Genomic DNA, 18,344 nt, shown 5'->3' with positions numbered 1-18,344 from the left:
ATGTCCATACAATGGAACAGTATTTGGGCCGGGCGCAGTGGCTCACAACTGTAATCCCAGCACTTTGGGAGGCCAAGACCAGTGGATTGCTTGAGCCCAGGAGTTGGAGACCAGCTGGGCAACATGGCGAAACCTCATCTCTTTAAAAAAAAAAAAAATGTATTCAGCCATCAAAAGATGAAGTACTTGCAGAGTCCTAATTAGAGAAGAGTTGGGACTGACTGACACATAAAACTGATGAACCTTCAAAATAAGCTAGTCACAAAAGACCGCCTATTTTGATTCTATTTATATGTAATGTCCAGAACATTTAAATTCATATAGACAGATTTGTGGTCGCCAAGTGCTAAGGAGAGGGCAAAGGGGAATGACTATCAATGGGTACTAGTTTGTTTTAGCTGTGACAAAAACAACCCTGTGAATATACTAAAATACTGTACCCTTTAAATGGATGAATTGTATTTATATTTCAGTAAAGCTGTTTTAAAAAATCAACTGGGCCAGGTGCGGTGGCTCACACCTGTAATCCCAGCACTTTGAGAGGTCGAGGCGGGCAGATCACGAGGTCAGGAGATCGAGACCATCCTGGCCAACATGGTGAAACCCCGTCTCTACTAAAACTACAAAAATTAGCTGGGGTGGTGGCCCGCGCCTGTAATCCCAGCTACTTGGGAGACTGAGGCAGGAGAACCACTTGAACCTGGAAGGCGGAGATTGCAGTGAGCTGAGATTGCGCCACTGGACTCCAGCCTGGCACAGTGAGACTCCGTCTCAAAAAAAAAAAAAAAAAAAAATCAACTGGTGAGGCTGGGCACGGTGGCTTTGCCTATAATCCTAACACTTTGGGAGGCTGAAGCCAATAGTTTGAGACCAGTTCTGGGCAACATAGTGAGACCTCGTCACTACAAAATAAAAAAAATTAGCTGGGCATGGTGGCACACACCCATATTTCCAGCTACTGAAGAGGCTGGGGTGAGAGGATCGCCTAAGTCTGGGAGGTCAAGACTGCAGTGAGCTGTGATCATGCCCTGAACTCCAGCCAGGGAAACAGGGCGAGACCCTGTCTTAAAAATAAAACAACACTAAACTAACATTAAAACTTAAAAATTAACTGGTGAAAACATAGGTAGGCCCTTCCTCCTGCTAAGCATTAAAAAAAATTCCACCTTGACCTGACTTCCTCTTCCTCAGTGCCACCTTTCTCGCACTAGTTTGCTTCCTTGCTCTTTTTCATGGGGGAGTGGGGCTGCTGAACTACTTCCAGTGCTGGAGCTCACACGGTGGCTATGAAGTCAACCTAAATATACAACTGTGTTCTAAATTATGTCAAATGCCTACAAATAATTCTAATATGGAAGCATTTTACAAACTTACTCTTTAAAATAGGCACGCATGTGGATAAAGAAACACAGTAGATTCAAAATGTACAGCTTTATATAAACATTTTGCAAAAATCTTTTTTAATACTTAGCAAGAGCATAGACTAATAACCTTTTATAAATGATATTTAATAACTGCTTTTGGCAACATCTAGAATATATATTATGTCTCTTTTTATATAAATCTCATTTTTAATCTTCCTTTCTTGACTTTTCCCCACTGGAAAATAAAACCAAGGAGATTTTCAGTACAATTCATTTTATTATTTTAGTGCAACAAAACATTTCCAGATTTATTTCCAATTTCAGTTTCAAAACAAACTGACCTGAAATTTTTAGTATTTACTATCTGTGACAATGACCAATAAAATGTGTAAGAATATAAAAAATAAATTCATTCATTGTTGGTAGTACTCCAAATTCAATGCATAAGAACCTTTTCTATCTAAAGCATTTTCCTAAAACTGCAAACTAAAAATCTGATATTTAAAACATTTATGTGGTAAAATAATTTCATTTGATTATGGATATCATAAATAGAATATAAAAGATATTACATTTCTTCAAATACCATTTGTTTCACTGTGTTCAATTTTGAGTTTCCTAACATCCATTCTACAGGTCAATCAAAATACAAAGGCGTGCAAATGAAACAAGCTATTGAAATGAAATAAAATTCAAGGAGAATAAAAGTTAGAATTAACTTATGAGGTAACTTTTATGTAAGCAAACATCACAGTTGTAAGAAATGCCTCTCTTTACAAAGAGTCATTAAGATGCACATTTTCATAGAGCTATTATTTCATGTGCCCAAAATCAAGCAAAATAAAAGCCCATGCTTCCCGGAATATTAAATACCATGCAGTGTACTGTTTAAGAAAAGAACAGGGTTAACTAACTAAAAGCACAACTCACTTATTTTTTGCTTCCTAGCCAATTAAAAATAAGTTCATTAAAAGCACTTGAAATTATATATTTAACCTGAAAAAAAGTTGCTAAAATTCCAATATAAATGTAAATATCTTCAACTTGCTTAACCCAGCTATCCCCAAAACAGTGTAGTGGGGCAAAATGTTCAAAAGAAAAATCATCCAGTGCACGTAGATGGGCACCAAGAAGCTAAGCTTCCCAGAGCGCGTACAGAGCCGCCAGGTGACTCAATTCACGCGCTCCTTTTCTGGGGATGAAAAGGTGCTCATCAGATCTTTCTATGCAACTGAGAGCTCCTAAATCAAGTCAAAGGGGACCATCGTACTGAAATATTCCATATTTTCCAGTGGTCCACCAGCTGGGCTCAGAGGCCAGGAGCTGTTCCCCTTGCCCAGGCTGCAGACCAACCTGAATTTCAGCTTTTAATGTTCTTATGGTACAGAGTGGTGCAGGATGGAAGCCATTCAGAGCCTGATGAAATGGAACAGAAAACTCCCATTTTCTGTCACCTGTCAACTTCCTGTAATTCAAATCACCCTTGAATAAAATTAAATGTGCCTTCTGTAGTTCAGCATATAAGTCAGGTGCAACCTGAGGCATTGCACAGTACTCATGAGGCAGAGTCCAAAATATATGACTGTGGTAAACCCATTTACCCATTTTAATATACTCTTCCCAGTCGGCCCCACACTTGGACATCCACTTATGATTACTATGTTTTACCTGTTCAATTAACCAATTAAAATCATGTATAGTAGTATCAGAAACAAACCATGGAATTGTTTTTCCATAAAAATGAACCTCAGTAGCCAGTTCAGAGGACAACAAGAAGTCGGCTAATATTAAATCTGTAACAAGCTCAAATCCAGAATTATCGAGAACAATATACACTCTAGTAGCAGAAGCTTTTTCTCTTGTTTTCTTGCAATTGCTAAGCAATGACCAAAGATGTTCCATATCATTCAATAAAATGAAAGGTTTTAGGTCTTCCAATGAATTTAGTACATTGGTATTCTGAGAACTACTTTCTCCACCTGAGAGAGACAGATCACACTTATTTCCCCACAGTGAAATCTGAAAAAGAAAAAGTACAAAATATTCACCCTTCTTCTGAATAGCCAACAAAACTCCATTATGTAGCGGGGTTGGGGGGACATTGCTAAAAAACTACTAAATATCTACAAAACTCTTTACATGCCCATCAAATCTATACTTTCTCTAACAATGCACAAAAATTATTTCACATGATGCTGTATTAACAAGATAAAACTGAAATTTTTAATTCATCAGTATGTAATGGACTTAAAAAAACTGGTTTCAATTATTTCAGCACTCACATTGTTTATTCAGAATAAAAGTTTTTGCAGCTTGCAGATATTAGAACATCATCGGATGTGTGAAGAGAGGCTCAAAGTTGCCCATATAATCCAGAGTCAAGAGAAAAAATAAAAGTTTATTTTTTCCTCCTTGGCCCTGCAGAACTGTCCAGTTTCTTTCACTAATTGCATAACCTTAGGACATGACACCTCTCTGGGATTTGGTTCTCTCATTTGTAAAATTTAAAAAACTGAACAAGGTGATATCTAAAGACGCTACTTTTTAAACGAGGTCATGTTAACTAAATACCCATTGTAATCAATTATCTTATTCAGCTTTAAATTGAATTAATACTCAATTACATTTTGTAGAAAACAGTATGTAGGCCTATTTTTTTTTAAGCCATAAAATTACACGTTTAGGACTTCCAGCTCGACCTGGGTTCAAACTCAGCATCTTCAGTTTATGATCATCAACAAATTACTTAAGCTCTCTAAGGCTCAAGTCCTGCAACAGAAAAACGAGATACTAGTACTTACCTCACAGAATTATTGTGAGAATTGATATAATGCATGTAAATAATGTACCAAATACCTGGCATATAGAAGTACTCAATAAACACTAGCCAAAACAGACTCTACTGTCATTTGTGATTTTTTTTTTAATAAAGATGGGGTCTCACTATGTTGACCAGGCTAATTTCCATCTCCTGGCCTCAAGCAATGCTCCTGCCGTGGCCTCCCAAAATGCTGAGATTATAAGCATGAGCCACCTTGTCAGGCCCTCATTTGTGATTTAAAATAAGGAGAATGCATGTTCCAACCAATAGGGTTTTTTTTTTTTTTTTTTTTGAGATAGAGTCTCCCTCTGTCACCGAGGCTGGAGTGCGGTGGTGCGATCTTGGCTCACTGCAACCTCCGCCTCACGGGTTCAAGCTTTTCTCCTGCCTCAGCCTCCCAAGTAGCTGGGATTACAGGCGCCCACCACCACGTCCGGCTAATTTTTTGTATTTTTAGTAGAGACGGGGTTTTACCATGTTAGCCAGGCTGGTCTCAAACTCCTGGCCTCAGGTAATCTGCCCACCTCGGCCTCCCAAAGTGCTGGGATTACAGGTGTGAGCCACCATGCCCGGCCGAACAGTATTATTTTAAAAAGAGATAAATGAATAAATTTTTTTAAAAAATAAGGCTTAAATAATAACTAAAGTGTCCAAGGTCACCTTTTTCTAGAGTTTCCTGAAGAAATCCATACAATGGCGTCCACGATGGCCTTCAGCGACTGAGAGCAGGTTCTGTGCTAGCCTCCTGCACTTTCCCTTCACACCGTCTTCCAGTTTGTAATGACATAGCTCTTTGTGCAATTACTTGATTGTCTATATTCCCTCAAGATTACAAGTTTTGATAGGGAGGATCAGCCTGTTTTTGTTTTACCACTACGTGCCCAGCACCTAGAATGGCATTTGACACAGTAGCCCCAGAAATGTGTGTGTGGACAGTGGGAGAGTGCTATGACTTTTGAAGGAGATCAACATTCTCTGAAAACGAGAATGTTTTCAAGCTTCCCTTGAAATGTTAACCTGTTGCTCACTGCCGACACCAAATGGAGGCAACTCTGGCCCCCTTCACTTGGGAGCACAGTGACAGTGTGAAGAAGTTGTTAGCTAAATCAGATGACAGAAAACAGATGCATGCTCATTCTTCTTCACAGTTTATTATACTATGGGACGAAGAACACATTCAAAGAAGATGATTCCCTGAAAGAATGGGCTAGCTAGGAGTTAAGAACTAGCATGCCAGTCTTTTTTTTTTTTTTTTTTTTTAATTCCAAGGCTAAGCATAAGGCAGAGTTAAGAGGAAAAAACAAAAAACAAGGTTTATTAGTTAACAATGTCCTGGGCCAGGCAAGGTGGCTCATGCCTATAATCCCAGCACTTTGGGAGGCCAAGGCGGGCAGATCACCTGAGGTCAGGAGTTCAAGACCAGCCTGGCCAACATGGCGAAACCTGGTCTCTACTAAAAATACAAAAATTAGCCAGGTGTGGTGGCATATGCCTGTAATTCCAGCTACTCAGGAGGCTGAGGCAGGAGAATCGCTTAAACCCGGGAGACGGAGGTTGCAGTGAGCTGAGATGGCGCCACTGCACTACAACCTGGGTGACAGAGCGAGACTCTGTCTCAAAAAACAAAACAATGTCCTGACAATTTTTGTTTTGAACTCAAAATATGCCTTTCTTTGTGACTTTGCTTGCCCTCGAGGTCTCACCAGGGCTTTGTCTCCAGGTATAATCTGTCAGCAAGTTCTGTAGCTTCTATGTTCAAAGAACACCCAGGCTCTGGTGATGTCACTAACTCTTATGCTACCAACTTGGCCCCAACCTCCCTCCCCAAGTTATTTTCAGACCAGCTCTCCCCATTTCCACCTTCGGCCCCTGTAGTCTATTCTCAGAAACATTCCTTGAAATAGTCAAATAGCATTACCTCTCTGTTCAAAACCCTCTGATGGCTTCTGTTTCACTTTTAGTAAAAATTTATTTAATACAAACCATTCTGTGTCCCTTCCACCCCGCTACCTCTCAGTAACTACAGGGTTTCCTTGCAATTTTTCTCACCTCTCCATGTACTCCGCAGACATGCACCTGACTTACTCCTTCCCTGCCTTCAGGTGTGTGGCCTCAGACTCCATGGACCCTTCCCTGGCAGCCCTGATCCCTTCCCCAACATTCCCAACGCCCTTTTCCTGCTTTATTTCTCTTCATAGCACTTTCTAACATTTCTTTTTGAAAGTCTTCCTCACTTTTTCTGGAAAATGTGAGGGCTGGGGATACTGCTATGTACCACGTTTCCTAATAGTTCTGATTCTAATAATGTGTTGTAAATTTCAGGATGTTTGCATGAATTAAAAACTAAACTGAATAGAAGATAAAGAAATGTAATGAAACTGTATTAATGGGCCAACTGAATACCCGAGTATTATCACCTACTGATGCTAACAGCAGGCTGTATCGCAGGCTCTGTGCTCAGCACTTCACATGCAAGCATCTAGTTGAATTCTCACATCAAATTACACAGTATACATTATCCTCATTGAACAGAGGAGGAAACTGAGGCCCAGAGAAATTAAGTGACAGGCCTCAGGTCCAAACACAAATTAGCCACAGAGCCAACACACACCCAAGTCAGCTGGGAGACCAAATTACTATTAAGTATTCTTTCAAGCATGACAAAAGCTAAGCAAATTACTATGAAGTATTCTCTCAAGTATGACAGAAGCTAGGAAGTCAGATAACTTCTTTGCCACTAAAATCATAGCCAGTGAGAGCAGAAAAAGACTTCAAACCCATTTCTAGCAATTAAATGGATTTTCATCTTTTAACACCATTAGATAAAAAATCATCAATTATAGCAAAGAAAAATATTTACATGTTTTGTTAACTGTATAGCAGTTTATTTTCTGTTTAAATAAAACATACTCAGAAGATTAATGATCACATTTACCTGCAGAAGTTTAAAAAACTCATCTTTCAGCTGATTTTCATCTAGGTCTTCAATAGTTCTTATCAATTGTTGCAGGTGAGTACATAAAGCAATGATGGATTCCTGTGACTCATAGAAATTTTGCTCTTTTGATTCTTTAAATACATCAAAGTAATCGATTGGTGGACTAAAGTAGGAGAAAAACAAAGTGAAACATTTTAGTCTGTACATTTGGATAACTGCAGTTCTTGAAAGAAAATAGCACCATACAGTCTCAATAATCAGTGCTAACAGAAACTAGATATAACATTTATCTAATTAACTAGAAAAACTTAACACTAAATAATCAAATTACACAAAAATCTCTCAAACTCATTTTAATTGTCAAAAGTTCCCAAATCAAGTATTTTTCTGGACATATTAAATAGCGATAGTGACTATGCTCATAATTATCTACCTAGCAGGGATTCCAGGGCACAAGAAGGAGAAAGATAAATTTCAAGACAACTGCTTTAGTTCAACAAACATTTTTTAAGCACCGATGTGGCAGAGTTCTAGTAACAAATGTATAGAATATAAACAGAATATTTGAATACAATGCAGCAATCATTAACAGAATGAAACACAGAGTATGATGGAAATACAATGAGTACTTAAGATAAATCAGACAATACTATTGTAAGTTTTAGAAGAATGATAATTTTTTATCACTAATTTTAGGTATTTTTGGGCAACTTTAACCAAAGGTGATACATGTGGCATGGCTACACCTTCATGTTTTCCAACGAGAGATTAAATCATATTATATTGGCCTAAGAAAATCATAACTAAGAAGATATAAATACTAATATAATAATCTTTACTGAATTGAATATAAAAGACATTCAGATTATTGGGTCTTCCAAATTAGCTACTTTTTCCGTGGGTCATTCATGTTAGGGTAAAAACAATCTAACACTGATGTAATCGGCTTGATTTGTTTTGTTTTTTTAAATAACATACCAGTATTTAAACATCCAAATGATGGCTGCCTCCTTCCAGCCAGTGAGTCACCTCGGGAAGCTACACCCTTATTCCAAGGGCGCTGCCATTGCTCAGAGCACTTTTGGAATTCCTCTTTAGGAATTTTCTTCAGAACCTATGGCACATCATTAAATCTCCTGTCAGTGATCACATATCTTCATCCTTTGGAGTCAAGTTATTTTTGGAAACAGCCAAAAGTCACTCGCAGTGATTTCAGTAGAATGAGGTGTGTGATCAAATTGGATAAAAACTTTTTTTTTAATCAAAAATGAGTAAAAATACAGGAAGACTAATTTTCATTTTGAGGCATGTAAACTGGTTCTGAAAGAAGTTCCAAATAATTCAAAGATGGTTTTAGCCATGGCAGCACCGCTGAAATCAGTCTCTCAAGGTGACTTAAAAGGATAAAAATCATTCGGATGCACAGACCCAATCCGGCCCACCACCTGTTTTGTCTGACTCACATGCTAAGAGTGGTTTTTATATTTTTGAATGGCTGAAAAAAAAGTGAAAGAAAAGTAGTATTTTGTAACACATGAAATTCAAATTTCAGTGTCCGCTGAATAAAGTTTCTTTAGAACACAGCCATGTTCATTCTTACATATTATTTAAGGTTGCATTCACACCACAATGGCAGGTTCGGCAGCTGCAACAGAGACCACATGGCCCCTATGCCTAAAAGATTTACTACCCGGCCCTTTACAAAAAGTTCTAATAAAACATGTTCCAATGTTTTATTAACAAACCATTCATTAAAGTCACATCTCATATTAAGAATGAGCCTTATTTTTTGTATTTAAGAGAGTAAACTCACATAACTATATATAAATTCTCATTTTAGAATGTTTTCTATTTTAGAATCTACTAAAGCTGTGTATGTACACACACTATGACCCAGTGATTCACTTCTAGGGAGGGATATATCCAACATATGTATTCATACATATGTTCAGCAAAAAAGTGTCAGAATGTTTATAGCAGCATTCTTCCTAACAACTCCAAACTGAAAAGTACTCAAATATCCATCATAACGAAGTAAACAGATTGTAATATGCTCATATAATGCAATATTATAAAGCAATGAGAATGAATGATCTATAATTATATTGTAACATATGGATGAGTCTCACAAACGTAAAAATGAGTGAAAGAAGCCAGACACAAAACTATACACTGTATCATTTCATTTCAGTAAAGTTAAAAAACAGGCAAAACTAACACAGGTCAGAACAATGGTTATCCTTGAGGAATAATGAAGGCAGTGACTGGAAAGGGACTCAAAGTGGACTTTTGGGGTCTGTAAGGTTCCGTCTCTTGATCTGGGTACTGGGTACACAAGTATGTTCTTGAACACATATAAGACATGAGCATTTTTCTATATGTATATTACACTTTATTAAAAAGTGTTTTAAAAAATCTAATATTTTCTCTGTACTTTCATCTTTCAATATCTGAAGTGTATTTACCTAATATGTTTAAATTTCACACATGGCTAAAACTTTGAATCTTAATTTAGACTGGCAGACTATTGAAGCATGTTTCAGTGTAAAATGGTAAATCAATACAAACATGTCTTTTATAAAAGCTGGTCAGTTTGGAGTTGCCATTGACCTAGGATAGGGATCCCCCATAGAAGAACCTAAAAATTAGACATTTAAGAATTACTTCAGTGCTGGCTCCATTGTAAGATGGCTCTTTATCTGCCACGGAAACCGCTTTGGGAAGAGTTCTACATCTGTGATTGTGCCACATTCTAGTTTCTTGAACTTAAAGCTGCATGTTCCCTCTATCCCATTTAACAATCTGTTCGCTGAACCAGTGGATATCATCACTCCCTGAGCTTCCGAAAGAAAAACTGATACCCAGGCCCCACCCCAGATAAATTAAGCAATTTGTATTTATTCCAACACAATAATCTAAAACTATGTGGGGTTTTTTTAAGACGGAGTTTCGCTCTTGTTCCCCAGGCTGGAGTACAATGGCACAATCTCGGCTCACTGCAACCTCCACCTCCTGGGTTAAAGTGATTCTCCTGCCTCAGCCTCCTGAGTAGCTGGGATTACAGGTGCCCATCACCATGCCTGACTAATTTTTGTATTTTTAGTAGAGACAGGGTTTCACCATGTTGGCCAGGCTGGTCTCAAACTCCTGACCTCGGGAGATCCACCTGCCTCGAGCTCCCAAAGTGCTGAGATCACAGGCGTAAGCCACGGTGCCTGGCCTAAAAATACGCATTTTTGAAGCCACCTTCCTTTTCCCCAACTGGGTCATAAATGTGCAGCCAGGTTTGTGAAAATCTGCTCTAGGTATTTTTAGTCTCTGAACCTGATCAACCTCTAAAATCAAACTCAGAAACAGCATTCCTCTTGCCTTAAACACACAAACTCCACCAACCCCACTCAAGATGCCACCCAGTCTTTCAACACTTTGGCAGCTTTGGCTCCTACCACAGATATTTTCCAAAATTAGGAAACCATCACCCCAAATTTCAGACTACTCTCAGTCCTTGACAGGCATCTAAATCTACTATTTGGGAAGAATGGCTGAATAAGGACACTAATCTGATTCACACAGACCAGGCTCAAATCCTGGTTCCACCACCTACTAGCCATGTCACCTTGGGCATGTTAGAAATCTCTCTGAACCTCAGTCACCTCAACTGTAAAATGGAAACCATTACAATGCCTACATTTCACTGGGTTGCACAGTCACTAGAACATTGCTAGTTACTGACAGCTCCTTACATCTTCTGCTGGGGTGCCTTCCCCGTGCCAAGCAGTGCTCCAGAGTTTTTTTGTTTGTTTGTTTGTTTTTTTGAGACAGAGTCTTGCTCTTTCACCCAGGCTGGAGTGCAGTGGTGTGATTTCGGCTCACTGCAACCTCCGCCTCCTGGGTTCAAGTGATTCTCCTGCCTCAGCCTCCTAAGTAGCTGGGACTACAGGCGCGCACCACCACGCCCAGCTAATTTTTGTATTTTTAGTAGAGATGGGGTTTCAGCATGTTGGCCAGGATGGTCTTGATCTCTTGACCTTGTGATCTGCCCGCCTCAGCCTCCCAAAGTGCACTTTGGGAGGACAAGGCGGGCAGATCACCTGAGGTCAGGAGTTCGAGGTCAGGAGTTCGAGGTCAGGAGTTCAAGGCCAGCCTGGCCAACATAACGAAACCCCATCTCTACTAAAAATACAAAAACAAAAAAAGTTAGCCAGGCATGGTGGGGGGTGCCTGTAATCCCAGCTACTCGGGAGGCTGAGGCAAGAGAACTGCTTGAACCCGGAAGGCAGAGGTTGTAGTAAGCCAAGACTGTGCCACTGTACTCCAGCCTGGGCGACAGAGCGAGACTCCATCTTAAACAAACAAACAACAACGAGAACAACAACAACAACAAAATATATATGTGTGTGTGTAAGATTAAGACAAAAAAGCTAATGAGCAGATTTTAAAGTTCCATATGTTTCCCAAAATAATTTTATTTTACAATTAGTGCTGACTTGATAGATCACTTAAAATTGTCCTATGCTATGTTTAGGAACAGATACCAAAGGATTCCTCTTAACAAACCTGTATTTTTGGAACCTGTGCTTATTAAGGATAATCCAATCATCCCCATTAACTTTTCTTTGGCACTATAAATAACAGTTTTTTGGTTTTTTTAAACAGTCTCGCTCTGTCGCCCAGGCTGGAGTGCGGTGGTGTAATCTCGGCTACTGCAACCTCCACCTCCCAGGTTCAAGTGATTCTCCTGCCTCAGCCTCCTGGGTAGCTGGGACTACAGGCATGTGCCACCACACCTGGGTAATTATATATTTTTTGTAGAGACGGGGTTTCACCACGTTCACCAGGCTGGTCTCAAATTCCTGAACTGAAGTGATCCACCTGCCTTAGCCTCCCAAAGTGTTGGGATTCCAGGCATGAGCCACCACGCCTGGTCTAAAAACTAGTTCTCTATCAGATGTTTTCCTAGGAAAAATTAAATAATATAAACAAGCCTATAAAAAGTTACTTTGAAACATGTGTACTTTTAAAATATTTTTCTAAACTAGCCTTTTTAAAAAAATGATCAAAGATTAAGACTGTAATACAATAGTATGATTCACTGTTCTCATGACGCCTTAAACCAAGTAAGTTGTAACATGTTTATTATCTATTTTAATAAACAAAACATATGCTTACTTTGTCCCATTCTGATTTATATAAATGTAACTATTTCAAATTTACATTTTTTACTCAATAAGCAAAACTTCTTTTATTCTAGAAGTCTTTGTTAGAACCTTTAATTAATTCACTCTTTATTTATCTATTTTATTGAGACAGAGTTTCACTCCGTTGCTCAGGCTGCAGTGCAGTGGTGCAGTTTTGGCACACTGCAACCTCTGCCTCCCAGGTTCAAGCAATTCCCATTCCTCAGCCTCCCAGGTACCTGGGATTACAGGCCCGTGCCACCATGCCTTGCTAATTTTTTTATTTTTAGTAGAGACGGGTTTCGTTATGCTGGCCAGGCTGGCCTCAAACTCCTGACCTCAAGCAATCTGCCCACCTCAGCCTCCCAAAGTGCTGGGATTACAAGCGTGAACCTCAGGGCCTGGCCACTTCGTACTTTAGATATTTACTCTTATGTCTATTCTAGGCAAGTAGATTATAATTGCCAAGAATCTGTTAAATTGGTAACAGCTATAGAAATGTCCATCAGTAACATTTGTAGAAATGTCCAACAATGCTATTAAGATTTGCTAAACTCAACCAAATTCAAGCTTCCACTGGTGCTTATTTTTAAACTTATCCTTTTACAATTTCAGAAAAAGTATAAATTATCTAAACATTTGATAGTTGATGATTATACACGTACCTCTGGATAATTGCTTCATGAATTCTTCGATACATGTAACATTCTACCAACAACCACGGTGAGTAGAACCATCTTGATTTTCCATCACTTTCATTTAAAAGACTCTGTTGATATTCTAGGTACTGATTCCATATATCAGTATCAACAAATTTCTCAACCAAGGGGATAAATGGTTTATCTGTTTGCAATTCATTCCGTAATTTAGAAAGGAGAGAGATAGCTTTCTTTTCAGCTTCCACGCCTTCCTGCAAAAATACAAGAAAAATAAATTGTGTGTGTGTCTGTGTCTGTGTGTGTGTGTCTGTGCAATTTCTCTAGGGTAACATATTTTTACAGACTTAAGAAGAATAGAAAAATGTTCAAAACTACATTTTACTTCTTTAAACATTACATTTAGAACTCTTAAACTGAAAATCAAAAAACACACACAGATCTCATATGAACATAATCATCCCTTATCTACCTAAGTTCTGGCCTTTCTGTATCTTCGGTGGGATGACCATTACTAGAGGGAAAAGAACCCCTGCCAGATTTTCCATGTCTTTCATGCTTCCATACATATTCTTCTTTCACCACTGACACCACTAGAAAAGAAACTGTGGCCTTTCCGAGGTTTCTTTTGGTAGCTCAAATTTTTTTTAACTTGTTTTCCACCGAGTTCTAACTAGGTGAGAGATGAGATATGCTGACAAACAAGGCGTTACAATATTATCTCACATAACAGGCCAATTGGAGTGGGGACAAATGTAATGGGATCAGAATGAAGTGAAAATGACTTGGCACCTCTGGTTTTACATCAGCAAGATTCCTGCCCCATTAAAAAAAAGAAAATGTAAGCCTAATAAGACACGTATATAATAAAATGTAGAGAATAAACATCAAGCATGAGTATTTTTATAATATCATTTAATCATGTTGATATTTAGTCCCTACTTTCAGATCTGTAATTTTCTCAATATAAACATCTCTCCAATCTTTCTTTTGTTCCAAGTACAATTTATTTTGCTGCTAGAACAAAAGATTGAAGCTTTAGAGACTCTGCAGGTTCAGAAACAGAAGGAAAGAAGTTGTGGCTGACTGTTTTGAGAGGAACTCCCCCTCCTCCAAATCTCTTCCCTAAAGTCTTAAACTTCAACTCTTTAACTATAAATTCCAACAACTGAGGTTTTACAGGGTGTCAGGCACCCTTTTACAGAAGCATATACCTAAAAAGGCTAATGGATTAATAGTGATGTCACTGCCAGTTTGTTCACTTACTTGAATTGAATTCAAACATTTACTGAACCCTGTATGTGCCTGACACTAACCTCAGGGCCAGAGAAAGATGAATAAACCCTGGCCATGTCTCCAAGAGACACACATCTGCCAAACCAGGTAGTCTAAGGGGACGGACGCTTGACCACTGAGGTGGGGGACACAGAAAACTGTGTGGCATGGCTCCTTTGGAGATAAGCCTGGCCCTGCTATAGGTGGGGGCTTAGGGAGCTAGGAGAACACATGAGGCCCAAGGAGAGTGGCCATAGGTATAACAGAGGCATGAAAAAGGGACAGAAAGGCTACCAAAAGCAGACTTTATCTGTGTCAATTTACATCTTGTTCTGTGCTCAGTAGAGTGTGAAATGGGGGAAGGCTGGAGTGACAATAAACTCTGCCTTCAGTCACCTGGTGATTACCGGCATACAGGCCAAGTAGCAACATACTAGGACTTCATTAATTACTACATTTTAGATCACTCTGGTTGAAAAAACTGAAATTACAAAAGCATTATGGGGCCAGGCACAGTGGCTCACGCCTGTAATACCAGCACTTTAGGATGCTGAACTGGGAGAATTGCTGGAATCTAGGAGTGTGAGGCTGCAGTGAGCTATGACTGCACCACTGCACTCTAGCCTAGTAGACAGAACAAGACCCTGTCTCAAAAAACAAAACAACAAGAAAAACAAAAGTTTTATGGTAATTTGCTTACGTATATGACCAAATACTAAAGGGAACTATCCAAATTTGGCTAAATTATACTTGTGTGATAAAGATATGTCAGCTACCAAAATTATGTTTATGTGATAAACATTAAAACCATTCATCAATAGAATTGTCAGTGTCTAAATTAAGCTGGATTTTAGCAATAAGGAACAACAGGTAATCCCTGTGTTATGCCAGGATTAGTTTCAAACAAGACAATATAAAAGAACTTGAAAGAAATAGAACATTACACTCAAACTGCATGTGTGTTATCTTGCTCCATTTCAATTTGACCAAGGAGAAAAGATCACCAACCATTTCTCTAAATCTTTGTTTCCAACTCCCAAAAAAAATGTACTGGTGTATGTATGCTCTTTTATAGTCTATTGTGTAATAGAAAGATTACTGAACCTACAAGTTTAAAGACCTATGTCTAACATAACATAGTTATTTGGATTTTTCCTCATCCATTAATTGAATGGACAAAGTGATTTCTAAAGTCCTATTCTGCACTGAATGCTAATGAGCCCCACCTTGAATCAGTACAATGTGCCAATCAATTATAATTCATATCACTGAGCTTTGCATAGCAGCTTGAACTTCCAGGACTCAAGATCTCAAATTAGTAATATAAATACTGCAACTCAAATTAAACTTGAAATTTAAAAAGCTCTTCTAAGCAACTCAATTGCTTAGTCACTTGACTAAGTCAATTGCAAGTCTGTTGCCCAGTCACCAATTACAACATTGCATGTATTAGAAAATACATTCTGAAGTCTAAATGACTGACAGAATTAATTATTGGAACACAATCATTTTCTAAATTGAAGATTGGCTGTTCTATCTTCATTTCAATGTATTACCTTAAAAACAAATAAATACTTGGCCCATCTATTGATTTTTACATTTAAAGGAAAATTGATACCTTCAAGAACTATTTATTATGTTTCTGTTGAGAAATTAACAAAAAATTAAAAGTTAAAACAATTCTTACCTCTCCGTGTTTCTCAAAAAATTCACTTTTATGTCGATGCAATGTATCAATAACCTTAGTTAAGATCTGTGGTATTCTGTCTTTAATTGTAAGATATGCAAATGATCTAGAAAAAAGAGTCACATGCAATATATTACTTAGCAGCATCAATACTAGAAGACTGGCTATCTTTTAGTTTCTGGAACACTTCATGTATATTAAACTCCTCATACAACTATTAAAAGGTAGACAAATATTGTATGATTACTATACTAAGACATAAGAAAACCTGGAAAATTCTCTGGTATGTCATGGAAGCCAAACTGTCTTGGTGCCTCTAATCCCAGATTCTCCCATGGAGTCTGTTTAATCATTCTTATCTTTCCTATTCTATTGCTTTTATTTTCCTAAATCAGAAACTCGCTTAGCAAAGTGATAGGATAGGGAATGGATTAGCTTAGAAATCAAACAGGCTCTTGTCCCAGGTCTACTATCTGCTAAGTCACCTGCTTAGAAAGATGAATGAAGCAATTCATCTAAAACCACCTAAAGTGTCTAATGTGCTTGAACAACATAAAGAATTAAAGGTACTTATAAGCCTGTTTCTCTCCATTCTGTCTATTTTCTAAGTCAATTTTAATTATTTTCAAAAGTTTTCCCCTTCTCTGCCTTCTCTATCTGCACAATGGACTCCTTCCATCCTATTCTGCCCCTAAGCAAATGAAGGCATGCTACTGTCTCTTCCCAGTCAAAAAATCAGAGATTTTATAGAAGTGTGCAAGAATGAAGCAAGCTGGAGATGAAGAAAAATTTATACCTGCATTAAAAAATTAAAGATATTCTTGATTTTATTCATACAAAACCCAAGATTTACAGATTATCATTTTATATCATTTTAAGGAAATACATGATTCAGGTAGAAAAAAAGCTTTATTTGGTGCAGAAATTCTGTGCAGTTTTAAATATAGAGCACAGAGCTTAGCTGACTAGTGTTTTTATCTCCGGATCACAGGAGACAATTGTTAAATTACTAGATTGTAACTTGGGTATTTCTTCAAAAGGTTTCCTCAAATGATAGCTATAGAACTTTAAGAAAAAAACTGCACACACTTTCCGACTCTGTGGTGCTTTCAGTACCACCCAAAACAGCGACTAGGTTTTAATGCGCATAATAACTACGTTGATCAGAATTTAATTTTTAAAAATCATTAATAAAAGAAATCACTAATACCTCAGAGGGTGAGCAGGAACATTAAATCAACTGTCACTTGAATTTTCCCAGGCAGTAGGTACAGTAAGTCCTTTTCTGAGATTTTACTTTAATTGGAAAGTATTACTGTTTTCCTAAATACTACATTTCCTGCATCTCTGGAGCAAAGTCTCTGGCCAGGACTGAAGTGACGCCAGAAGCCCTAGGGCGCAAAAATGAAGGAGACACTCTCTATACTTGCATGACCTGAAACAGTGCCTGCTTCAATTTGGGGCCAGTGGCGCCACTTTGTTGGTCTCAACCTACTTTCTGCCCAGGTTTATTTTCTTCAAAGTGTTCTCGTCTTTTGCAGTATTTTGAAGTAAGGACAAATTTCAAATATAAATTTGGCCATTCGATTTATGCAAATGGATGTTATTTGCACGGTCACCCACAACTTTACCCAAGAATCAGTAGCGTGACGACTATAAAGCAAAAAACTAGACAGTTCTTACTGTGAGATTACGATTTGATCAACAGGGAGAAACCCGTTTCTTAATAGCGCTGAGATCCCCAACTCTTACGCAGATTTTTAACGCCCCCAAAGCGCGTCTATTAAAGTGAATAAATAAAAAGTGACCGCCAGGAACAGACCGCGAAGCTGACCCCTGTCCTGATCCTTACGAGCAGCCGCCGCGGGCAGGCTCCCTCCCCGGGGCCGCCTCCCTTCGCCTCCGAGCCAGTCCGCGAAACCCGCAAAGGCGTCCCGGAAAGCCGCGCCCGGCGGCGGGACTCGAACGCAGCCCACTGGGGAGCGGGCGCCCTCCGCTTAGTCCCCACAGGCTCCCGGCGAGGCCCGGCTTTCCGCAAAAGTGGGGAGGAGAAAAGCTAGACTAACCCCACGTCCTGTCCTGAGAGAGACGCCGGCACGACAGCCATCACTTTCCGCGATCCCGGCCGCAAAGCTCGGCTGTTCAACCGCCGCAGAAACAGAGGCGGTACCGCCGCGAAGGAGGAGCTGAGAATGGCGGTCGTGTGGCTTTAAAAAAAAAAGTGCTTTTGAATAAAGAAACTTTATTTGGTGCCCGATCAAACGGCAATCAGTGGCTCGCCAGAGGACCCAATCTTCCGGGGACGAAGGCGGGGCCAGCGGAGGGCGACTAGAGGAGCGGATATGGAAGCGAGCGAAAGCCGGAAGCAGGCAAGGACCGGGAGGTCCCAGGGCCTAGGGAGCGGAAGAGGTCGCGGCGACGAGGCT

At 39.1% G+C, this 18,344-nt stretch overlaps 1 protein-coding gene across 2 annotated transcripts; it reads right to left on the bottom strand.

The window, feature by feature from the left end:
- Positions 1-1,621: 1,621 nt before the first annotated feature.
- On the bottom strand, positions 1,622-18,320 carry ARMT1 (acidic residue methyltransferase 1). Of its 2 annotated transcripts, none has more exons than XM_004044832.4 (5): positions 17,985-18,320; positions 15,919-16,024; positions 12,966-13,210; positions 7,121-7,286; positions 1,622-3,383 (listed from the first exon to the last, which is right to left on the bottom strand). In XM_004044832.4, the coding sequence occupies exons 1-5, from the start codon at positions 18,023-18,025 to the stop codon at positions 2,616-2,618; spliced, it is 1,326 nt and encodes a 441-aa protein (XP_004044880.1). In that variant the 5' UTR covers positions 18,026-18,320; the 3' UTR covers positions 1,622-2,615. The 2 variants fall into 2 exon arrangements, with proteins under 2 accessions (XP_004044880.1, XP_018885430.1); XM_019029885.4 differs by lacking the exon at positions 17,985-18,320 and adding an exon at positions 17,771-17,928.
- Positions 18,321-18,344: the final 24 nt, after the last annotated feature.

Source organism: Gorilla gorilla, chromosome 5 (genome assembly GCF_029281585.2).
Source record: "Gorilla gorilla gorilla isolate KB3781 chromosome 5, NHGRI_mGorGor1-v2.1_pri, whole genome shotgun sequence".
NCBI lineage: Eukaryota > Metazoa > Chordata > Mammalia > Primates > Hominidae > Gorilla > Gorilla gorilla.
Note: the sequence above shows the minus strand (reverse complement) of the source record. Positions and strands in the feature narration are given on the sequence as shown.